The following is a 25,678-nucleotide window of genomic DNA, read 5'->3' on the forward strand; positions in this document are numbered from 1 at the left end:
ACATTAGAAATCTTAGTACTGAGTCACACAAACTGATTTGAGGTTACAAAGGGAGTTTATGAGGCCGGAACATCACACTTCAGAATCTACAGAAAGCAGGAAAACTTTGACAAGTTAGGAACAAGAATCATGGTCTTTACAACAGAAAGTATCTGTTTGGCATGCTGTCTTAGGGAAGAGAATCCACTTTCTTCTGTACTTGGCTATGATGAACTAACTACAGGGTCAAGTCTTTGAACAGTGATTAACCAAGGTCAGATCACAAACTCATAGCTGGGCTAGATCAGGACTTGGGAAGAATCTAGCCTCTACCTATTTTAATGGCAGCTGGCACCATACTCCTTACTTAATAACTACAAAGAAGACTGGCAGTTTCCCAAAAGGAAACCAGCGTACATCTAGAAAAGAAAGATGGCTGTTGAACAACACAAACTGGTAAATGCTTGTGATTCCACACTGCTAATAATCTGGCTCTTTACATCAGACATAGTAGCCTAGCCAGCCTTCATTTATCCTGTGAAAACCTTTAAGACTTGGTCTGAAATGCGACTTGTATGTGTCTAAAGATGGTCTTCCATTTATTTGTTCTATCACTCATATTAATAAGACTATTATGGTTTTAGCATTTACACTAATATAATTTTATCTTTATATACTTATTTGTCCCAATAAGTAAAAAAGAGTCAAGGCTATAATTTCCTATAAATTTAAACACTTAATACAACATTGGGAGAAATTTTAGGAATCTTATTAAAATTAGGATTATTTAGGTAAAATATATTAACATCAAAAGAAATGTCTTTGATGTGGTAGAAGATCCTGTTGCTTGAAAATGTTTTAGGTTAGGGTTGGTGGGTTTTGTACCGGCATGAGAACCTGAAATCAGTTCTTAAGCACCCTGGTAAAAAACAGTCAGACACAGTGGTGACTAAGATTCTAGGCTAGGGAAGCAGAAGCAGACAGATCCTAGAGACATAATTACCAACTAAGCCAGCTAGTCTTGGTCAAACTAGTGATCTGCAAGTTCAATAACAGACCCTTCCTTAAGAAAATAAGATGGAGAACAATCACAGAAGATACCCAAAGTTGACCTGATCTTCATGTGTATGTACACAGGCAAGTCTGCCAGCACAAACTTGTGGACACATATTTGTGGACACATATACATACACCATACTTTATGTATCCTCTCTCCCTCCCTCTCCCACTCTGTCTCTGTCTGTCTCTTTTTCTCTCTCACTCTCTCTCTCATACACACACACACACACACACACACACACACACACACACACACACACAGAGAGAGAGAGAGAGAGAATGATTTATATTTTTTAAAATTTTTAAATTTACTTATTTTTTGTAGTCTTGCAGATGGACCCTAAGACATTATATATGCTAAATAAAAACTTTACCATTTAATAATATGCACAGTCCTTTTATTCCTTCTTATTTTTAATACAGAATCTCACTAAATTGCCCAGACTGGCAATTTGGAATCCTTCAACTTCCTGAGCTTGTGGGATTATAGAACCGCATCTCAGGCCAACCTGGTTCTGGTGGTTTTAGGATGCCAAGTACCTTAAAAGTATTAATTCATTTTAAGTTGATTCCCTTTGCTATTGTGTTCCAGGGGAAAACTTACCCATTTCGTGGTGCGTTTCCACCTGTGTGGAATCCCTTGGCATATTTGGATTATAACAATCTGTGGAGGACAATGGATGAAATGGGAAAAGAGGTAAAATGTGTGTTTGGTTTTCATGTATCATATTGCTGAAGAGTAAAACTGATTAATATCTTTGAAAGGTACAGTAGACATTGCTGATTTCCAGTGATGTATGCCCTTCTAGTATAATCAGCAACTCTGCAAAACCTGGAAGGATTTCCACTTGACAGATGGAGAAAATGAATACCAAGTGTTTATATAATTTACTCAAAACTATGAAGCAAGGGAACCAGAATTCAAAGCCACTCTTGCTTATACTACTGCCTGGGTAGCTTCACTTCTATGCCTCTGAGCATATATATGACATTTCTACTAAATATCTACTTGCAGTTATGTATCTACAATGCTACTTTAAATAGTAAATGAGAGAAGAACTTTCTGCATCAAAGTTTATTGGGGGGCTAAAAATGGATGTGGTCTTCCAATAATAATATAGATATTAATAATGACCACAATTATCCAAATTACAAGTAAATTTATACATGCTGTAGTTATGAATGCTGTTATTACTATTGTTTGACAATAGCATTAAGGCATGAATTCCAGATTTATCTCCCCTCTATGCACTTTCAAGCCAACTGTAAACACCAAGAAACAAGTTTTTAGAGGTTAACATGAAGGCTTCTCTGGAGAGTAGTAGAGCAATGGTGACAGTTTCCTTCACTCATGAGTGTATGACCTTTCATTGCAGATCCCTGTTGATGCACCATGGCAAGCAAGACATGCTGAGGAATGGGACAAGATGACCATGAAAGATCTCATTGATAAAATCTGCTGGACAAAGTATATGTGACTACTTAAAATCATCTTTTAAAAAATCTTTCCCTCTGATCTTTTGTATCCTGTCTTGAATAGTAGTGCTGTTAAGTAATGGGAAAGATAAGAAATATAATAATTTAAGATTATTAATCCAAATATATTAATCTAAATATAAAAATATAATGATAATAACAAAGTCAGAAGGTTTGAGCAGGAAATGAATAAAAGAAAAGGTAGATGTTGAGAAAACATGTATGTTACTGGTAGATCTTCTAGGAAAGGACAAGGTCAGAACATAAAAAGTGATTGCTATGGAAGGATAGTGTCTTCCTGAAATAGTCCAAAGTAGCTATGGGGGATAAATGATCAAAAATGGAGAAGGATAGTATTATCTTGGGATGATGTATATGGGCTTGAATACTCAGAGGAGTATAAATATAACCAAGATGGTGTCTTCTAGGTATAATTCATAGGGAGAGACAAGATATGTGGTTTGTATGATTGTCCACTGCCATGAATGATGAGCAAAAAGTGTCCTACTCCTTAGGATTTTGTGAAGGAAAGAGTATATTTCAGAAATGACTTAGGGTAATGTGGATACAAGAATGGTAGCAGTGGTGGTGGTGGTTTTGGTGGTGGTGGTGTGTATGTGTTTATGATTTCCTCTAGGAATGACCAGAATAGTGAGTGAATCTTAATGAGTAGGGCATATACCCAAGGAATGAGTAATAGAGACTGTGGAAAGACAAGGGAGAATAGATTAGGTGGAAATGGTAATACCCATGAAGGAGAAATAGAGTTTGACACTGTTGGGATGGTGTCTTCCCAAAATGATCTGCAAGGCTGGAATGTATTGGGTGTTTTTGTTGGTTGGTTTGCTTCTTTTGGGTGGGATATATTTCAGAAACTGTCTGTACAGACAGGGAAAGACAAGAATGACGGATATGATTACTAGAGGGATTTTTCCTGGAAGAAACTACTGCTTGCATAAAGGTAGAAAGCACGGAAATTTGGGGATTCATGACTTCCAGAAACAAGATAGGGAAGAGAGGGAACTGGAAGAAGGATGGTATAGAGATACACTGTTTTCTAAGAAAAATCTGAGACTCTGAGGGCAGGACAAGTAGAGAAAGGGCATTTTGGTGTTTATCCAGGATGACCTACTTGATATTGAAGGATTGAAGAATTTGTCATATCATCTATCATCACCCTTAAGGGCTTGAGTAAGATAAGATAGGTTAGATATTGCAAGGTGGAATGATATCTTCTAGGAATGAGTCACTAGAACAGCATAAAATCTAAGAAGGTTACATGGCATCTTCCAGGAATGAGAATGGATGCAAAAAATTGTGTACCATGATGGTATATATTCTAGGAATAATTCATAGGGGCAATGGACAATTGGAGAGAAGATTATGGATGGCATAGTATATTCTAGTGGTGTACTGTTGAAACTGAGAGTGAGACTGATTGTGGTAGATGATCTCTTCCACGAATGACTCACAGATACATGGGGAGTAGGATGTATGAATATTTGGGGGTGAGTATTTTCTAGGAGGGACTGGTAAGGATGATGGGAACACAGAAAAAGTAGCATAATTTTAATAGATGGTATTTTCTAGGACTTGAGCCACTGAGCAGTAAGGGTAGATGCTTGAATGGAATGGTATATTACAGGAGTAATGGTATATTACATAGATACAAGGGCTAAAAGAATGGGTAAATGGTCTTGGGGTATTGGTATCTTTCTACAGTGATCAACTGAATTGTAGGAAGGAAGACATGAAAACTAAAAGTTGTGAGGAGGGATAGAATCTTTCAGCAAGATACCAGCCTAACCTTTAGTGGAGTATAAGGAAATATGATCCTCATGAAAAATGTGCAGAAAAGAACCAGGGTTAGGGAAGAAAAGGGAGCACTGTAGTAGTGTGGCAGGATGGTATTCCAAGGATAATCGCCAGGAATTGGAAGAGATCAGAATTGTAGGTAGTGGATCACAAAGCTGGATAATAGCAAAGTGGATAAAGTGCTTGCTCTGCAAGTATAAGAACAGGATTTTGGATCCACATAAAAGCTATGACAGGTATGACAGCCTGCCTGTAACCTTGGTGCTCCAGAGGTAGAGACAAGGAATCAGTGGGTCAAACTGGGTAGTTAGACTAGCCAAAGTGGCAAGCTCCAGGTTTAGTTGAGAGATACTGCCTCAAGAAATGAAGTAGAATGAGATCCAGGAAGACACTTTGCTTCAACCTTTGCCGTCTGCCCCATGCATGGAGATGAGTTCACACACATGTGAAAAATACACACACATGCATAAACACTACACACTTACATGCCAATACAACATCAAACAGAATGTGCCACAGTGGTTAAGGGGAAGTAAGGTTGTATTAATGTGGTGGGAGAACATGTTCTAGGTGACCCAAAAGGGTGAGATGTTATCTTCTAGATATAGGCCAAGGTTAGGGGTAAGCCTGATGTTAGTTAATGTGGGAATAGTAATATCTTCCAGGAATAAGTCATAGCAGCATTTGAGAGTCAGGGAAAGACAGATAGAGTTATCTTCCAGGAATAAGTCATCACAGCATTTGAGAGTCAGGGAAAGACAGATAGGGTTAGATGCTAACTTCCAGGATAATTCATAGGGCCAAGGGTGGGGAGATACAAAAATAGATATAAAGTGAGGACATCGTATTTCCTATGAAATGGCCCAAGAAACATGATACCTTATATGAATGACAACAAAAGCATGGGGATACAGGATAGATGGGTTTTTCTGGAGCAGCATCTTTCAGGAATGGTATATTGTTAGTATAGGAGAGAGTAAAGAGTAGATGTAGTTGGGATGTTAGGTATTTCTTACAGAGAGGAGAATAAGGAAGATGATGTTGAGGAATATCTTCCAGGATTAACCAAAAGGGAGGGGAGAGATTCAGACTTGTGTGAGTGATATAAGGCAATAGTATTTTCTACAGAAAAAATAAGGAGTAGCTTCTTGAAATGGCTTGAGAAAGGAAGGAAATTGACACATTTTAACAAGTCATTATGCCTGGAACATAGAGCAAGTAGTGAGATGAGTAATTGGAGTTGAACAGCCTATAAATGCATCTATTATATTGTCTACATGCAAGATTTTTCCATTTTAGGCCATTATAGAATTTTTTAAATTTTGTGTTTTAAAACTATGTTTTTAGTTTAGTTTAGTTTAGTTTTGCCTGTGCATCAGCATGGCCTCTAAGTTGCTATTTTCTTTCCTTTGCCTACTGCATGCTGAGATTACAGACCCTGTTACCATGCTCAGTTTATCACCAAAATGTTTTGAAAGTCCCCATTGTGTTTAGCATGGCAGCTAGTACTAGAGACATGTAGGGTGATAATATGGAGTTCACCACTTTCTCTGTTCATGTAAGAGATTGTACAGTAGCATGGACCAGAGTGGAGGCAGAAGAGATGGAAAAGTGAGGAAAATCTTTAAAATAGATGAGATGTATGCCTAATGATCAAGGATATCGAATCTTTAGATAGACCATATTTGGGGCTAACCATATTTCTTAAAAGCAGGAGAAAACTTTTTCTTTTCTTTTTTTCAAAAGTTAACAAATGATTTCCTATGGACATTGGGACCATGTGGTTTTCTTTTTTGTTGTTATTGTTGTTGTTTTTCCAAAACAGTAGAATCATTTTCTATTTGTAAAGGTTTTGTAAAGGTTCATTCCTCTGAGTTCTGTATACATTTTTAATTAGGTTATTATTGATGCGTGTGTGTGTTGTGTGACTGGTATATACATTTCACAGTATGTATGTGTCACGTGTGTGGAGATTAAAGGATAACTTTCAAGATTTGGTTTTCTCCTTCCTCCTATATGCATTGACATGTGATTTCTAGTCTTATTCTGTGAACAGAACTGCTCGGGAATTTGCTTCTGTTTTTGTGAACATCAATGTGACTTCTGAGCCTCATGAGGTATCCGCCCTGTGGTTCTTGTGGTATGTGAAGCAGTGTGGTGGCACCACTCGGATATTCTCAGTCACCAATGGAGGCCAGGTTTGTTCTGAAACTAACTTGCCAAGAACAATGCCTTGATAATATCTTCATTGTTACAATCATGTATGGTAGTATAAAATGATCTAAAACTATGTCTGAAAATTTTCTCATTTCTTTTTTTATTCCTGAAAATTCATAGCTAAAGAAAGTTTTATTTTGAATTAATTAATGTTTCATTTTGAATTATGTCTTAATAATTAAGTTCTTTCCTTTAAAATGTAGCAAAATGAAGCCATTTATATAGAAGTAATTAATTTCCAAGAATATTGTGGTGCTTATAAAATTAGTATACTTAAAATCATCTCTGTTTTTTATATAGGCTTCTTTATTCCACCTGTTTCTCACAATTATTCTTTCTTGTTAACTACTGTAGAATGGAAATCACTCTTCTAATTCACACAAGTCATTTATGTCCATTCTTTTCATAGTAAGTTCTGTAGTTCTATTTTAGAATTTAACTGTCCCCTTGCAATTTGTTTTTGCTTCTATACATTTCTATTACTAACGATGAAGCAATTCAATTCATTGACCAAGTACATAATAAATAATAACAGCAAAGCCTAAATACTAAATCCCAAGTCCTTAGACTCTGACATTCCCTTACCCAAAGAGAATGCGAAGAATGTTATGCTCAAGTAGGATGTTAATTAATTTGTTACAGATAATTTCTAGCTTATGCTGTTACCTGAGTTCCAGAATTCTGAGTGCATTTGATGAATTTAGACTTGTCTTCAAAGTGAACCATTGTTCTCTTCAGGTGATCATCTGAAGTCTCCAAATTAATACAAGACATTTACATTTTTAAAATGTATACTTATGAACAGAAACTCAGTATTACTCCGTTTAACTCATTTTACCTTCTGAAGCATCTTACTCATGGGTTATCTGTATCCTTCATTTGTAAGGGACAGAATACTTCTAGACAAGCCCTATATGATCTTTTAGAAAGTAGAATTTTGATTTTTACTCTCAAGCCATTATCACAATATCTTTTAAAAGACCTTAACATTTGCCCCTTTATAATTCAATTTAATAAATTCTAAACACAGAAAAGAAGATAGTGAACAGATAGAACTAGTCCATGATTTTTATGTTATACTAGATTTCAAAGCACCTGTTTGGAAACACAGATCAGATTCAGTATTAAATAATTTAAATTTCTTCAGCAAGAATAAATGATAAATTTAAGTCTTAACCACTCTGTGATCATTTTTCTAAAAAACTTTGATGTCCTCACTAAACGTCAGTTGCAAAAGTTACTGCATAACTACTCATAAGTGAGGTATCATAATTGTCAGTTTTGTCCTGCCCCACAGTTTACTGACATGCATTTTTAAAAACTCAAAAAATCTCCTACAGAAGGCTAAAAATATTCCCTATGCTGTAACCAAATATGCTGTATTAAGAACTTACTATTATTATTTTTTTTTTTGGTTTGTACTTAAGCAATATTCATGCTGAGAATAGCAGGTTACAGAAGGTAGAGAACTTCTGATCCTTTAGTGTTGCTCAAGAGAAATACTCAGCAATGTTTAAAAGAATAAACAGATCACTATTCTGCCATGACTATGAAACTTACAGTTAGTTTTAAGAAGAAGATATTCAAAAGCTGAAATTCAGGTTCCTAGGACCTGATTTGGCAATTTCTGATAGGGCATTGCTAATCTTAATAGCATGCTAAGCTTATTCTTTTAGAGTAATGTCATGTATAATAAAATATTTTCTATGTTCTTACCTGCTCAGGCAAGTAACTCCATGGGGAGATAGAAACCATATCCCCTAGGATCAACATAGATACCTTCCCTTTTCAGGGCACCTTACATATACCATACTTGTGCAAATTTGAAGTTCTTAGGCTTGCTGTTTGCATTTGATCAGAGCAGCATTGGCATAAGAGAACATTTTTTTTTTCCTGATATCCGATTTTATATGATAGTAATGGCTTTTCCTTTCTGGAAGCTGTGTTGATGATAATAATTGAGGTACCTTGGCTTACTCTCTCTATTCTAATGATTTTTCCCACAATTGGCTATGGCAATGATAGAGGTCTGGCATTTACCTTCTTGGAGATTCATGAATTAGTGGCAAATGTTCCACCATTTTCCTTTTATATCTTTTCTGCTTACTTTCTCCAACAGGAACGGAAATTTGTAGGTGGAGCTGGCCAAGTAAGTGAAAAGATGATGGATCTTCTTGGGGATAAAGTGAAACTGAACTCTCCTGTTACTTATATTGACCAAACAGATGACAACATCATTGTAGAGACACTGAATCATGAACACTATGAGGTAACTCATTATAATCAAAGGAGTTTATAGTCAATAGGTTTTGTGCTTTTTGCAACTTGTAATCATATATAATCTAATCAGTAATATAGTTAACTCTAGCATATATCTACTGCAAGTATTCCAGATTGACAGATTTGGTTTACTTAGTATCCAACTTTGCTTCTTTGTTGCTGTGATAAATACCATAACCAAAAGCAACTTTGGGAAGAAAGAATTTATTTGGCTTTCAGGTCTTGATCACAATCCATCATTGTGGGAAGTCACTAGAGATATTCAAACAGGAGCAGAGGCAGGAATCATGCAGAAGTGCTACTAATCGGCTTGCTCCTATGACTTGTTCATTTTGCTTCTTATACTACTCAGGACCACCTGTCCAGGGATGATACCTTCCATAGTGGGCTGGACTGTCCCATATCAATCATTAATCAAGAAAATGCCCACAGACAAGCCAACATGCCAGTATGATGGAGGCAGTTCCTCAGTTGTGGCTCCCTTTTCCAAGCTAACTCTAGTTTGTGTCAAATTGACAAAATATACCATCCCACCTATCTTGTTTTATTTTCTTGCTTCACAGATGCTTGATTTGGTATTTTTTAATGATGCTTTGTACCCTTTGCAAAGGCTGCAACTCATGTGTCAAGTGATATTTTTGCATATTGCATTTCAGTGTAAATATGTAATTAGTGCCATTCCACCAACTTTGACTGCCAAGATACACTTCAAGCCAGAGCTTCCACCTGAGAGAACCCAGTTAATTCAGCGTATTCCAATGGGGGCTGTCATCAAGTGCATGGTATATTACAAGGAAGCCTTCTGGAAGAAAAAGGGTAGGTTACTCTTATTTGTGTTTGAACTATTAAGTAAAGAAACCACATTTTAGGGATATTGAGAATATGCTGAATAAAAAAAGACAAATGTTTTAAAATTTGTAGAGAAATTGTAAATCTGTCTCTAAATTTCACAAAATGGCCTCAAGAGTGACTGTTGACAATGGGAGAAAAAGATGGGCATGCAATAGGAATATCAATTATGGGTCCACCACTGTCAAGCTCCTGGCATTTATCTTGCTGCTTATCCTTCATGAGCAGAATGAGACCACGGGACCTTGTGGAAACAGTGCTGCTATGAAACCAACTATTCCTGGACTTCACCAATTTATTGGCATCAGTCTCTAAACATAAAATGATTATAAGGCTTTGTAATAAATGCTTATTATGGTGTTGTGAATATTAAATGAGGCAGGGTTTAGGAAACAGGAACTTTCCAGATATGGTTCTTGCTCATATCCAACAGAATTCTTTTCACAACTTCTGGTGTTAATGGAAGTGATTCCTTCTAGCGCATTCTGTCTTTTTCTCCATTTGTTCCTGCATTCAGGGCTATTTTACCATTTTCCCCATCTTACCATTTTACCATGCATGAGTCATAGCCCTCTGTGGAAAAAATGATAGAGATGGGCCATTTTCCACATAAGGAATAGATGTTCTTGTCTAGTCATGTGTGTCTTTAAAATACAAGGGTCTAGAGTTAGAGCTAATAGTAGTACTTTAAAATTTTCCTTCCTTCTACTAAAATAGTTTATATACATTCATTATATGTGTGTATCTCCAATGTTAATTTCAATTCCTTAATTAATTTTCTCCTGCTTAAGACTATTGTGGATGCATGATAATTGAAGATGAGGACGCACCAATTGCAATCACTCTGGATGACACCAAACCGGATGGATCAGTGCCTGCCATCATGGGGTAAGTTAGAGCTGGGTGCAGTTTCTAATTTGTGTTTGTATAGGTGCTGGCAAAGTATATTTCTTTATAATTAGACTCAATCAATAATACATATAAACTATATCATGTTTCCATGTGTTAGCATATCCATAGAAATGTTTTTGTGTGTGGCACAAGAATGCCAGAAAACTACTAAATTTGACACCATTTTTAACTTGTACTCACCTACCTATTCTCTATAAAAACTTACATGCTGTATGATAGTCAGTGTTTTCTAAAGACAGGATGTCTGCAGTCATTTTGGAAAGAGAACAACTTTACCCTATAAAACCTTTCAACTACAGTGTCTCTGTACTTGATCTGCTTTCCAAACACTGGTTGCATACAAAGTATCAGTGTCAATATAACCCAGGCCACAAGTGGATGGCCTGTAGTTATCATTCAGCAGCAATACTTCTTTTGTCTTCAGAAGTGCACTGATAATTCACCAGTCTGGAAACTAGTGCTCTGGAGAAGGAAGTGGGCCCTCACAAACGAAATGCTAAGGAGAGAAGACACACCTTCCTAGTTGCCTACCTTTGTCCTTCTAAAATATCCTATATACATAGAAAGCCTTTAATTTTATTGCACTATAACAAAATAACACAAGTTGATAATAGTCAAATGACTTTTAGAGACCAATGGTTTCTGATTTGGGGAAATGCAGGCCTCCTTGCTGAAGAGATGGTTGAGCTTTATAAATATCGCATCATGCCATTTTGGAAAAGCTAAAAGAGAAAGGGGTCAGACCCAAGTTCCAAGGAACCTAAGAAGCAGGTTCTGCCTGGGTTACTCATAAAATGGTTACTAAACGCTCCTCTGGTTGTAATGTAAGAAATAGTACTAAATTCCTGAGGCAGGCAGGAACATACAGTATAATGACCATAAAAAGCCATATATCCTGTTCATTTTTAGTCCCACTGAGCAAGACAGGATCCAGGTAGTTTTGCCAGCTTGGCATTTCTATAGGCAGCAAAAAGCAAATCAGGGTACGAGTTTCAGAAAGTCAGTGATAGTTCAGTTATGGATGGAAGAACTTCAGATGCCCTTCCCTTATGCTCCACTGGAGTTGCTTGGCTTTATAACAGGGACATATGTGTTGACATTCTTCCAAGTATGCTGGAATTATTTAGGAAATGCCTAAAATGATGTATTTTTTTGTTTTAACTATATTTTATTGCTAAAAGATGTATATCTGCGTGAAAAATGTTTTAATAATATCTACTTTGTGGAATGATCAAATCAGGTTTGTTATTATTTCCTTTACCTCATATGGTTATTTTTTTTATGATAAGAACATTGAAAACTTTGTTTAGCTATTTTAAAATATATAATAAATTAATATTAACTATGGCCACCCTACTGTTCAGTAGATCACCGAATTTATTCCTCCAGTTTAACTGGTACTTTATGTTTATGGGAGGCCAGACATTACTTTTTTCAAATATGAAGAACCACTGAAAACAATTGTGATGCAAGAGATCTCATTCCTTCCTTCTGTTTAAAATGCAGAACAGAGATTTTAAAAGGTAGATGGTTTCTTTGTCCTCCCTTGCATCTCACTTATGTTAGGAGATAAGTTCTCCTTTACTGTAAATAGCATTTTATTAGCTTGGAGGCAGAGCCAGAGGAATCTGCAAGCTGACCTCCAAAAGGAGCTTCCAGTGTACATGCCTTCTCATGATTTCGCATTTCCACAAACCTAAAACTCTGTTCCTTTGTTTCTAAAATGTGTTGTTCTTTGTTATATATGTAGTATAAGCCAGACTTGCCACTTCTAGGATACTTTCCGCCAGTGTGTCTCCTAAAGGACAAACACTGCGAAGGATAATAAACTTGAATATTTTTCTTTTCTTTTTTTATTTAAAATTTTTTTATTTCACATACAAACCCCAATTCCCCCCCCTCCCCTTCTCCCCCCCTCCCCTCTTCCCCCATCTCACCCCAAACCACTCCTCAGAGGGGGTAGAGCCTCCCTTGGGGGAGTCAACAAAGTCTCGCATATCATTTTCCTTTTGTAAATCTCTTTTGTTGTTATTGTTACAACAATATGAGGATTGAGAAGAAATATTTCATCTTTCATTATTGTTGTTGACAGCTACTCTTGTTACATTAGGTCAGTAGCTTCCACCCTCTCCTATTTTGTATGTACAACACTGCATATTGAACCTAGGGTCTGGTACATGCTAGGCAAATGTCTTCTACTATTTTGTGTGATTTATTTTGATATAGGGTCTCACTAAATTACTCTGCAGCAAAACTGGTTTTAAACTTTCCTGTTTCAGAATCCTGAGTAGCTGCAATTGCAGGACTGTGCTGCCAGACTCAGTTCAATTGCTTGTGCTTTTTTCCTTCCTTCCTCTAACCCTCCTTTCCTCCCTCCCTCCCTCCCTCCTTTCTTCTTTCCTTTCTCTTGAGGCAGGTTCTCCTATAGCCAAACTTGGTTTGTAATTGAGACTGACCTTTAACTCCTGATCCTCTGGCCTCCACCTTCTAAATGCTGGGATTGCAGACATATGTCAGCACATCCGACTTTGTACTTTGTTCCTGATAATGAAAACCTTGTAGATTATCACTTCTACTTTGGTCTTTGCATCTGGCCCTAAGAGCCTCAAAAACAAGGGTAATAATTAACTAGCACTGTGTTTGTAATAACCATCACCTTTTAGAAACTGTACTTTAGAACTATTAAATGTCTTCAATGCAACTCCAGCATGTTTGATTTCCACAGTAAATGGCTAAAGAAAGTTGAACAGTATTTGTCCATAGTTAAAGTGATTATTGTATTCCTAGTAAGATTTTATAGTTGATAAACAGCACTGTCTTTGAAGTCACAACCATACAAAATCAGCTGACTAATAATTTAATTTTTCATCAGATCTTGGTAATTTTCTTTAAAATACAAGTCTAAACTTAATGATTATTGCGCAAACCTAAAATATAACCAAATCCATTAATTTTGAGTCAAAACTAAAAGTGATAACTCAAGCAAAATTATTGTATCCTATAATGTTGACTAGTTCAAATATCATTTTAATTCATTCATTTTTAAATATTAAGACACAAATGCTGGATTTCATTGTGGCATTTCCATCCATACTTTGTTTTCGTAGATACTTCTCTTCCATTCTCCATCCCCACCTCTAGTACCCCTCTTGCTGGTATCTTTATTTAAATAATATGCATCTGCCTCTGAAACTCCATCCTGTGTTAACATTCTTTGTATCTTTGCTTCTATGAACATGTTCTAATAGCAGTTTTAAAAGAGTTGCTAGTCAAATTGATGAACACTTCTATTCAGGGATGAGGAGAAAAGGAAATATCCCCTTTCAGCCTTGATCTATCTATCTATTTGATCTCTCTAGAAAAAAAGTAAAATTTTAGCCATTTTTAGTGAAGAAATAGTTTCATTACACTAGTTCATTTAGATTGGTAGTGGATACTGGAAAATAGATCCAGAACTTTCTATATACTAATCAAGTGCTTTACCACTGAGCTATGTCTTCACATCTCCCTTGGATTTTATAATATATCTATTTCTATTAATAGTATAAATAAGGATTTCATCTCACAATTGAATTCTTTAAAATGTATGTACAGTTAATATCATTGACATAATATATAGGATCTATTTGACTAAAGGGACCAGATAGATTATAGTTGAGCTTTACTGAGTTAGTTTGTTGGGAGGCTCTATTTAATCATTTTCCAAGAAAGCTGACTTAGAGATAGAGACATGGATACAGGAGACTTATTGGGGTGAACTTTAGGGAGTACTGCTTTTGTGGAAGGGAAGGAATCAGAGAGAATGTTGAATGTCAGTGCTGTCTAAACCAAGATCTCAGCCAGCCCCTAGAAATATGGAAGCTGGAATGACCTTTCACACTTGTTCCAAACTTAGACAAGGGAATGGGCCAACTTAATCATTGGCTATCAATTGCCTCTTAGGAGGGGCAGGATATTGTATAAGGAACTTATCTGCTGGTGAATATAATTGCTGGGGAAGGGTTTAATATGTGAGCTAAGGGCACCAATTACTGGTTCTGAAGAGCATTTGGGCAGGGAGTGAGGAGTGTATCATTGCATTTATGGTAGGTGTATATTAATAATTGTCTAGTTTTTATTGAGTGTCATTGCCATGATAATCATCTAATGCAATCTTAATATGCCTAACATCTAATTTCCTATAATATCAAATATGATGTTAAATTTTAGAAGTAAAATACTGAGCAAGAAATTATCTGTTAATTAGGAACTCACAGTCTAGCAGAGTTTTGGATGCAGAGGAAACCTGAAGACAGGATGGCATTTGCTGTAGGGGAAGGGGAGGGTTGGGAGAGTTCATTAATGCTGAGTAGATAGTGGTATGTATTTATCATGACTATAACTGCCCATTCAAATGTGGCTTCTTTCTCCAGCTTCATACTTGCCCGGAAAGCTGATCGACTTGCTAAACTAAATAAAGAAATAAGGTAAACAATTTATATCTGAAAAATCAATAAATGTTGCCTTTACATTTTGTTTGTTGCACCAACAATAGTAGAACAATAGCAAGAAGAGCACAATAATTTACAAATATTTCCAACCTCAACAATTCAACATTTTAAATACTTTGCTATGTTCTCCTTGGTCAAGTCAATGTCTATGTGCATGTGTTAATTTTGCACATTTGTGTTCATTTTATGTGGTTAAGAGATGGGGTTTTCCTGTGAGATAATTGAAGGTAGCCAGAATACTGTAATAGAGCCCTCATGGCTTAGCCACTTTTCCGAAGAGCACGCCCCCTTTGAATACCATCACTTTGGTAATAAAGTTCTAACAAGGAAAAAACTTAATGTGGTGTGTGTGTGCACGCACGTGCACATGTGCATGTATATATGTGTTGGCTCATGCATACCATAACACATGAGTGGAGAACAGAGAACAGTTTTGTGGTATCAGTTTTCTTCTACCTTGAAATGGGTTCCAGGAATTGAACTCAAATCATCAGGATTATATAGCAAGCATGTGTACTCACTGATTCATCCTACTAACTCCAACATAGGAATTTTGGAGGGTTGCATACATTCAGATCTTAGCCACTAACATGTGACAAAGTCAAGAGAAGCGGATAACACATCCACATTTTTTTTCATTCCACCACAGTAAGCTTGACATTTTCTGTTGGATTTCCTGCATTTCCTTTCTATTAATAATAAAATAAATACCAGACTGGAGGTAGACATTTGGTTATGATTCCACATACGGGCTGAACTGTAATGTTTTTGTAAGCCAAAACCTTTACTGAATACATCAGTGATAAGAACAGTAGTTTTCAAAACTGACTGTGCCTAACTCTCACAGAAAGTATTTGGAAAGTCTAATCTCTTGAGGCTTATAGAATATGATTCAGTAGGTCTGAAGTAGAGACTTAGAATTTGTATTTTTTAACTACCTGCTCAAGTGATTATGAGGAGACAGTTTGATAAGCTAGTGGTTTAATACAACTATAAAATGTTGTGCATGGTGGCCTCATTTGGCTGCAGCTTAAAATATATTCTATTATTTTTAAGGACAAACTAACCTAAATACATTACTCTGAGTGGAGAATATATCTCAGTGGTAAAACACATCTTTTTTGTGTGTGAAACCCAGTGTTTCATCCCTGTCACACATACATAGAACCTATTTCTGTATAACATTATTGTCTTTCATATATCTTCTCAAAAGTTTTAATTGAAATGAGGGAAGGGAATGGGAAAGATAATTCTCTGATGTGTTTATACAAGCTTGTCTTTGGCTCATATAATAATATGAAATACAGTAAATGTTATTTTATTATGTTTTTATTATTTATGATTAAAAGTTAATTACAATGAAGGTTGAATTTTAGGTTTAGTTCTAATTTAGTAAAGATTTTATTATACGTAAAGAAAATAAGTTAAACACATCAAGCTTTTTAGAATACTGATTGACAATATTCTTATTTGTCTTAGCAATAGTCTTAACTGACTCTGAATGTCTGAATTACTGCTTATAATCTCTCATAAAGTTAGAATCTGCAATCTCTTTGTGGCACAGAAAAGAGGATACAATGTAGAAGGAACTGCTGGCAGGCTGCGATCCCACCCAGCTCCCGCACAGCTACTTTACACCCGAAATAGCAACACACAAATTGTATTCATTTAAACACTGCTTGGCCCATTAGTTTCAGCCTCTTACTCGCTAACTCTCACATCTTGATTAACCCATTTCTAATAATCTGTGTAGCACCACCAGGTGGTGGCTTACTGGGAAAGATTCAGCATGTCTGACCTGGAGGCTGGCTCCATGGCGTTTGCCTCACTTCCCTTCTTCCCAGCATTCTGGTCTGTCTACTCCACCCACCTAATTTTCTGCCCTATCAAAAGGCCAAGGCAGTCTCTTTATTAACCAATGAAAGTAACACATAGACAGAAGGCCCACCTACATCAATAAAATACTGGACTAGGCATAGAATTTGACTCAACACATATTGAGCACCTACTATGGACAGAATACTCTGAATAGTAAAGGTTTGCATTCCCATTGCTCAACTGAATAAAGGAATCTGAAGCTCACTGAACTTCAGCTTCATCTTTTAAATGGAGAATTTAGATTAGACAGAGAAAGCAAGTAAACTTATGACTTCTTCCTGTATGTTAGGGCTTTTAGTCAAGCATTTTCTAACAGTCCTAGAATTAACATATCCACTTAACATTATGTGACATCATTCATGAGAGACATTTGTCTCCTTTAAAACCTTACATAAAAACAGTATACCAATAAATAGCATGTATAATTCTACCTCCTCTTCTCGACTTAACCTTCTGTACATACATGATAGGAGTCCAAGAGTTATATATATCAATGGTATAAAAACAATGATATCAAGAGTGATAAGCTTAAATTTTGTTCCACACTATTTAGAGAAATTGGGGTTATGTTTTAAAAATATTTTCTAATGTAATTGGAAATATAAACTTGTATATTTTTATAGTTGGTTCTTTAATACTAGTAAGCTTGGCTCTTGCATGTATGTGTGCACTCACACATACATATTTTTAACCATTTCTTTCACCTGGTCTTAACGCTTTTTATGGGTTTGAATTACACCTTTCCCTCATTTTCATAAAAATTATTTTCTGCTTGTTCATTAGCCTTTAACAAATATTTCAGATGCATTTTCACATGTTTAAAAAGAGTAAATGTCAGTAGTGTATATATGTATATATATATATATATATATATATATATATATATACTCAATACTTGAGATAGAGCCATTAACTTAGAAGATGGGTAGATTTAGTAACTTAGGTTTTTAAAAAGTTTACCAGGAATAGTTGTGAGTTTTAATTGTATCTTCTTTCAAGAAGAGATTAGCTAGGCATGGTAGAATACACCTATAATCCAAACACTCAAGAGGCTGAGACAAGGGAATCACAGCAAGTTTGAAACCACCCTTATCTCCATAGCAAGTTACAGGCTATACATAATAAGACTTTGACTTTTAAAAAAGGAAAATTCTGTTGCTTCCTCAAATTATTGTACTGAGACATATGATATTAACCAGCATACAGAAATACACTAAGACATATAAGCTGAGTACAGGGATTAATTGACTATTTGTTTTATAGTTACAGAAGGCTATTAAGTTTCATTTTTTTCTTCAAGGAAGTCACTATCAAGTACCCTAGAACTTAATGTGTTTATACTACGCCCATCAGTTATTACTTATTTAACATACCTTTGTTCTTCTCTATAGGAAGAGGAAAATCTGTGAGCTCTATGCCAAAGTTCTGGGATCTCAAGAAGCTTTACATGTAAGAACCCCTGGTCTTACATGTAATCTAAGTCTTTAACAGACTTTGCTCTGTTGGGTCAAAGTGGTAAATTAAAGCAAGTTCTGGTTTCTTCTAAGTCTTAAGCGGCAAATAGAAATAGGTGTGTTTAATTTAGAGAATTAATTTCAGTAATCCAAAAGTATTAAAAACTAGTGTCAGGTACATAGAACTTGTGATATGACATTCCTTTGGGCTTTTTAAATATTCACTGCACAATAGACATTCAACTGTAGTAAGAGACGTGGGGCTACAATCACTATGTCACGGATCATTGAGATTAGTCTGCAAAACAGAGATCCTGTGCTTCTGTCATTGTCAAGTGCTTGCTATTAAATAAAAACCCCAGATATGTCACCATGTGTTGCTGAAGGCTTTGTGATATATATTTTACACACCAGGCTCAATGTTTGCCCTGGTCAAAGATATACTTATTCATTTCTCCACGTGGAGAATCAATTCATACCTCATTTGGCACTCCGAGATTTTTTTTTTATACTGCTTCTGAAAGTAGTGAGAAGGAAACGGCTTCTGAAGAGCCTACCAATAGCTGAGGACTTTTTTTTCTGTGGATTATTGTTTAAACTGTGCAAATACTAAACATTTAGAATGTGATAGGGGAGTCATGGGGAAAAAAGTGCTCCCCAAGGAGTACTTTCATTTTGTGTCCTTTGAGCAGTATTTTTATCATGTACTTTTCCAGTTTAGCAAAGCGATATGAAATAATGTTTTGTGCTCATCTTTTACTTGCTCCCTCCCACCCTGCCATTATTAGTGATGCCTGAGTAGATTGGAAAGTAAAGTCCACTTTCTTAAACACTCCAGAATTTGGAGAAGACCTTTCCAAAAGCTAATTGTTAGTAGTGTTTCCTGAAGGCTTAGCTTTACATTCTACTATCTGCATGGATGAGAGCATCCTTGCTACCAATTATTGGGCTACGTTTTGACTACCTTAGGCAAGATGTTAAGAAAATCTGTGTTTTTATTTTACAATGTACTCTTTTTTTTGTCTTGCAGTGCTGGGAATTAAACTTGGGATCTTGTGCATGTTATGAAAGTGATTTACCACTCAGTTTTATTCCTGGACTGAAGTTTTTCTCTCTTCCCCTCCTCCTTCTTCCCACTTTCTTTTTCTTTCTAATTTTCTTATTTATTTTCATTGTGCTGGGGCTCAAACTCAGGGCCTGGCACATACACTCCACAGAGTCCCATTACCACTTTATGCTTTAAATATAAGCTGTTTTGTTAATGTAACATACACAAGGCCTTCACTGTTGGCAGGTAACAATTCAACTTTTATTTCCTTTTGTAATTTTCTTCTCATTGAACTACAGCCAGTCCATTATGAAGAGAAGAACTGGTGTGAAGAGCAGTACTCTGGAGGTTGCTACACAGCCTACTTCCCTCCCGGCATCATGACCCAGTATGGAAGGTACTGCCCCATCACTGCACCAACTCATACAGGGCTGGCACACATTCAAACAAGCTGTGTTCAATAAGACTTGTAGAAATAGGCAATACTCTTATTTGTACATCCCCGATAAATAGTCAGCTTGTAAATCAATGGATGCCCCCAGAGAAATGGATGTTAACACATAGAGTTGTAGCAGAGTACTAGGCAGGATGTCAGATGTCAGCAGCACTTGTGAGATGAAGACAACCACATTGTCCTTTGAGAAGCCCTTTGAATTCTCCTCAGCATTTATTTTCACAGGGTTACCCAGCCACAGGACAATGGATGTGTTTGTCCAACACATCTGTCTTGTCAACAGAGAGGCATCATATATTCTTCAAAGGAAAAATTCCTAAGTGTATACAGCTGAGATGGGAGGAGATGAGATCTACATGGCCTGGGAGTCTACCCTTACTTAGAAATACCATGTTTCATATACATTGTTATTTCTTTGTCATGTAGGCATAGGATTCAGGGTTACTTGCTCAGTTTCAAGAGATGCTACATAAGAGTACTGTACCCATATGTTCTCACAGGCTGACTAGCTGGCTGAAAATATGTCATCATCACCTTTAGTGATGAGTAAATTTACAGTCTACTTCTCCCAGACTTGATAGTTTAGATCCTTGTGCACAGGTATAGAAAGCAAAGAGTAGCCTTTTACTTTGGGCTGAGTCTCATGAGTGTTTTCTCCTTGATTGGTCTCCCTTCCTTTTGTGGACTAGATGAAGACAGTGATTGGCTCATTTCCCCTCAGCACATTTCCATTTAACTCTGTGTGACCTCTTTATTTCCTTGAAGGGTGATTCGCCAGCCAGTGGGCAGAATTTACTTTGCAGGCACAGAGACAGCTACACAGTGGAGTGGCTACATGGAAGGAGCAGTCCAAGCTGGAGAACGAGCAGCTAGAGAGGTAAGGAAGGAATCTAAAGTGCACTTCTTTTTCGTTGTAATTACATCTCAGGAAGCAGTACTGGGAATTGAATTGAAGGCATCATGCATGAGAGGTATGGGGTATACCAATGAGCTGTAGCCTAGCCCTGTGACAGCGTTCTTGTCATCTTGTCTTTCTTGTTGTTTGTTTTATGTTTATATGGATATACTACAACAAATTAGATGCTTGGGCTATTTTATCGACATGTATACATGCTATTTGTATTTCTTGTGCATATTTGTGGAGTACACATTGATATTTTGATGCCTATGAATAATATGCAACAATCAAATCAAGATAATTAGCATCTCCTTCATATCAAACATGTATCGTTTCTTTGAATCGTTCAAAATCCTTTCTTCTAGCTCTTTGAAACTATATAGTAAATTGTGATTATCCATAGTGACCCTATATTGCTATAGAATGTTAGAATTTGTTCTTCCCTTTGAACTATATTTTGATACCTATTATTCACTCTCAGTAGTCTTACTCCCTGTTGCCTTTCTTAACTTCTGGTGGCCTCTGTTCTTTTTTCTACTTCTATAAGATCCACTTTATTTGGCTTCTGCATATAATGGATAGCATGTACTTTTTGTATTTCTAGGAATGACAGATTTCATTTAAGGTTGTATTGTTATTTAAGCTCATCCATGTTGTAAGACTGATAACATTTCATTCTTATTTAAGGCTGAATAATGTTCCATTGTATGTGAATAACAAATTTTCATTATCCATTCATCCATCTATTTCTTGACACTGATAGACACTGATAATTATGTATGGATTTCTTCGACACCCACCTGTGTGTTTATCAATGTTTAATATGTTTTGAGTCTATCAAAAATATATAATGTCACATTATAATACCATAGTCACTTCTCTTTCAGGTCTTGAATGCTCTCGGAAAAGTTGCCAAGAAAGACATATGGGTTCAAGAACCTGACTCTAAGGTAAGTTTGGCTACTCCATCTCTATAGACAAGCTACAAGGCAAAAAAAAAAAAAAAAAAAAAAAATTGCATTGCCCTTCTTTCAGCCTTTATTATAGATGTAACTGTCTTGGGTATAGAAATGCACACTATTACATATAGACTTTGTTTCTTCTAGCTATGCAAGAATTTCTGTTAATGATCTATGTTCATTCATCTAGGATGTTCCAGCATTTGAAATTACCCACACCTTCTTGGAAAGGAACCTGCCTTCCGTGCCTGGTCTACTAAAGATCACTGGTTTTTCCACCTCTGTGGCTCTTCTCTGCTTTGTATTGTACAAGTTTAAACTGCTGCCGTGATCCTGAATTTTTTTCACCCTCAGGCCCCCTGCTTGACCATCCTTAGCACCATCACCATCAAAAAGAAAATGTGGATGAATTACAGCCTGTGTCACTGGGCCATTTAAGTGCACTTGATTTAACCCTCCTCAGTTTAATCTCAGTCATTGTAAAGTGATAACAATCCAAAGAATCACCTAGCTAATTTTAGTAAGATTAAGTTTCATTCTGTTTATTACACTAATTTGTGTTTGCTGGTAGAATAAAATCCTGTGAGTATTTGATTTCAGAAAGGTGAAATAATTGTGAGGAATAATTTCTGGGTTCTGTTTTTCTTGCCTTTAACGCGAAATAGTTGATGGTTTCAGAAATAAAACATTTGACTTATTGTGATTTTCATGTAGCTACCCAAATGTGCAGAATAAAATGGTGGCTGAAATGTTCTCTAGGTATCCTCACTGACCAGTTCCATGTGAGACAAACTACCATAGGTACTTTCTTTTCTGGACTGTATCTAAATATGAATTGGCCCTTGTAACTAACATTCTGTGCTGATTTAAAGAAAGTAGCATTTTTTCATAGAATTGGATCCCTAAACCACCTGTGTCTTCAATGTGGTTAAATATTAGTATGCCATTTTCTCTCAAGTACCAAAGGACACATAAAATTTTCTCTATTGTTATTTATTGAGACAGTCAAATACAGAAATAAAATTAAGGCTCAATCTGATAACATTACTTGTTTTAATTATTAGGTTTTATGACAACCATTAAATTAAATGATTTTATATACCCAGACTGAGTTCTTGATCTTAGAAGTATTGTGAGCCTGGAATGGTACCTGTCTATTCTCTTTTCCATTTGAAATAAAACCTGTTAATTAAAAGAAAAAAAAAAAACACTTTCCAAAGGTTTCAACCACAAAGCCCTTCCTCTTTTAAAAAAAATATAAACATATTTTTTATTTAAGAAAAATTGAAAGATTGCTAGCACATGCCAGTCAACCCAAGTTTATTACACTAGATTTGTCCTAAATACAAACTTAAGCCTCTGGATGATGATATGAGGACTTGAGATCTTTAAAGTTTTGCCCATTCTAAGAGCAAAGATCTAGTTTTTCTGCCCTGCTTTATCTTGTAATTCAAAAGCATTTTAACTAACTTAAAAGATTCAGTGATGTCTTATACTCCAGTACATAAGGAGTTGCCTGGATTCATATCAAACTGCAGTGAGAATTCTCATCACTAATCTGTTAGAGTTGTGCGTATTAACTTACTGATTAACTCAGCCCTGACACACCTTGAGAAATGATTTAAACAGCTGAACTGGCAATGGTTCTAACGGTATTCAGATTATTAGCATTGAACTATTGAACGTTGAAAATCTCCTGAGTTTGCAGTTTACCCTCTTCTGCTTCTTAGAAATCCAATTAATCCATCCTAATTATATCAATCCTATTAAGCTACAGCTTGGGTATTAAAATGATTTCTAGTACAGATGTGCTTTGATATGTAATGAGAGTTGAGAAACACCATACGTGAGGTTGTCTACCACAAAGATATATCATAGATCTTTTTTCTATGACAGAGAAAAAAAAAGTCATTTTAAGAGGTTGATAATCCTAATCCCCTTCACAGTTCTGAATACCAGTTGGCCTTTTTAATAGTTAGGATGAGAATTAGATATAAGAAGTACACCTTTTTGTCACAGCTGTTAAATATGGACTCATTATGATGAAAAAAGTTAAACTTTACTGAAAGACCGTGAACTTTATTTTGCTTGATGGTTGTGAACTTGGTGCCCAATGTTCCATGTCCAAAGTTGGCCCCAGTGCTACATGTGAGTGTTTGTCTATGTATATGATTTGACACTGAAGTAAGATTTTGTCTGTATGGTACTGGGTTTTGTTGTTAATAAAATGTGATGCCACCTTCATTCAGATAGACTTCTCTTTTTGGCTGATAGTTCTATCAGAAGGTTCAAATGGGTTCCCATGGCCAGAAATGTATAGAGGATGAACTTCTAAAAAGCATTTGATATTGAGACTTCAGATTCTCAACACTGGATTTTGTCTTCAAGCCCAGGAGTAGATCAAATGCTATAATATTATAGTTGATCTGACTGGGCCACAGTTGTGTGTTCTACCTACTATTTGTGGTTTCTCACCTAATTAGTTTATGATGCCTAGAGCAGGTCACTGGGATTCTCTGCCTCAGTTTCCCTATCTGGGCAAAGATTATCATGAGACCTTATAGAGAAGTAGAGAGTAGATGACCTATGAGTTGTGTGTCACTCAGAAAGGTACAAATTCCTTTTGACGACTTCTGGTCATCAAAAATTAAAAACTGTTGCTAATGGTTTGGTTCGCTTGACCAAATTGTTCACAAGTCTCTCACTTTAAAAAAATAAGAAATCTGTTTTATATCATTTGAATACCAAATTATTTGTGGTTGCCTTTTATTCTCACAAAATACCAACCGAGTAAAATTACTGGGGTGGGTAAAAGAGGCCTACGTTAGAAGTTTAAAAAGACAGACGACACAGGAAAAGTCCTGTTTAGTGCCTGTCCTAGCAACCCCTGTTATTCGTATGTCCTGCTCATATATCCATGTCATGGCTGACGAGAGCATGCTATATACCATAACATGCTGGGTGGGGGTGAGGGGGATTTCTCACTATTCTATAGAAACCACCATCTTTCTTCTGTGTTGACTTACAGAATTCTTGTAAGCAGGAGGGCAATAGTGAAATGGTTAAATCTAAAACTATGCTGTTCATAGTATACAGAAAAATCCACAAACAGTCCCTAAACAGAAGAACCTGGTGAGATCTTGAAAAGAGGAGGAAAACAAAGGAAGGCACTATGTAACAGCAACAGTTTCCATTTCCTCTAGAAAACAAAGTTACTAAGTAACAGCAACAATATTTTGTTTTTGTCTCTAACTCAGGGCTTTTGTTCCCTTTGGCCAAGGCCATTCTCTTAACAGTTCTAAGATAAGGCAAGCCTCAAAGCAATAATTTGTTTTTTGTTTAAATAAAAGTGATTGATTTAAACTGTAGTTACTGAAGGTAGCTTTGGAGGCCTCAAGTAAAAATATGGCCAAGACATACTCTAGACCTCCTTTAATTCATGTGTAATCATTCTGCCCACTGACTTAAACTCCTTTACAGTCTCACTTTTGTGCGAGCCAGCTTTGCCTATTAATAAGCCTCAGATATTTCCCATAAACCACTGAAGTCCATGTATGGGGAATGAAGTGGTGTGGCATGGGTGTGTACTGGGGGAAAGGAGTGCTGGTTGAGGCTGAGGGAGAAATGGGAAAGATGCTAAAAGGTTCACAAAACAGCACACCAATGAGAGTCCTAACAGGTCTATAGCAACAATGTGCAATCATTTGTTATAATGCTCCTAGACAGCAACTCAGAATGTTTACTTTGCAGGTTTCACTGAAGTGATGAAGTACTGCAGGAAAAGCCTTAGAACAGAAGCAAAAATCACTTCTTAAATTGTGAGTAGTCATGATTTTGGAATTCTTAACATCACTTAACACCTGTGTGTTAAGTAGCCACTATGGGTTTCAGTAGTGAATCAGCGCACATA

General features: G+C 36.2%; 1 protein-coding gene across 1 annotated transcript in view; it reads left to right on the forward strand.

Moving 5' to 3' along the window:
• LOC121441037 (amine oxidase [flavin-containing] A-like) overlaps positions 1–24,012 on the forward strand; it is a 59,994-nt gene extending 35,982 nt beyond the window's left edge. The window contains exons 4-15 of the mRNA XM_041642176.1: positions 1,631–1,735; positions 2,415–2,506; positions 6,386–6,527; positions 8,666–8,815; positions 9,483–9,642; positions 10,467–10,563; positions 15,000–15,053; positions 18,347–18,404; positions 19,757–19,854; positions 20,677–20,788; positions 21,697–21,759; positions 21,959–24,012. Of these exons, the coding sequence (XP_041498110.1) occupies positions 1,631–1,735; positions 2,415–2,506; positions 6,386–6,527; positions 8,666–8,815; positions 9,483–9,642; positions 10,467–10,563; positions 15,000–15,053; positions 18,347–18,404; positions 19,757–19,854; positions 20,677–20,788; positions 21,697–21,759; positions 21,959–22,099 (1,272 nt within the window). The 3' untranslated portion in view covers positions 22,100–24,012. The remainder of the gene's footprint in view (positions 1–1,630; positions 1,736–2,414; positions 2,507–6,385; positions 6,528–8,665; positions 8,816–9,482; positions 9,643–10,466; positions 10,564–14,999; positions 15,054–18,346; positions 18,405–19,756; positions 19,855–20,676; positions 20,789–21,696; positions 21,760–21,958) is intronic.
• Positions 24,013–25,678: the final 1,666 nt, after the last annotated feature.

The sequence above is a fragment of the Microtus oregoni genome, unplaced genomic scaffold (assembly GCF_018167655.1).
Source record: "Microtus oregoni isolate MIOR12 unplaced genomic scaffold, Mior012 000073F_000, whole genome shotgun sequence".
NCBI classification, from domain to species: Eukaryota; Metazoa; Chordata; class Mammalia; order Rodentia; family Cricetidae; genus Microtus; species Microtus oregoni.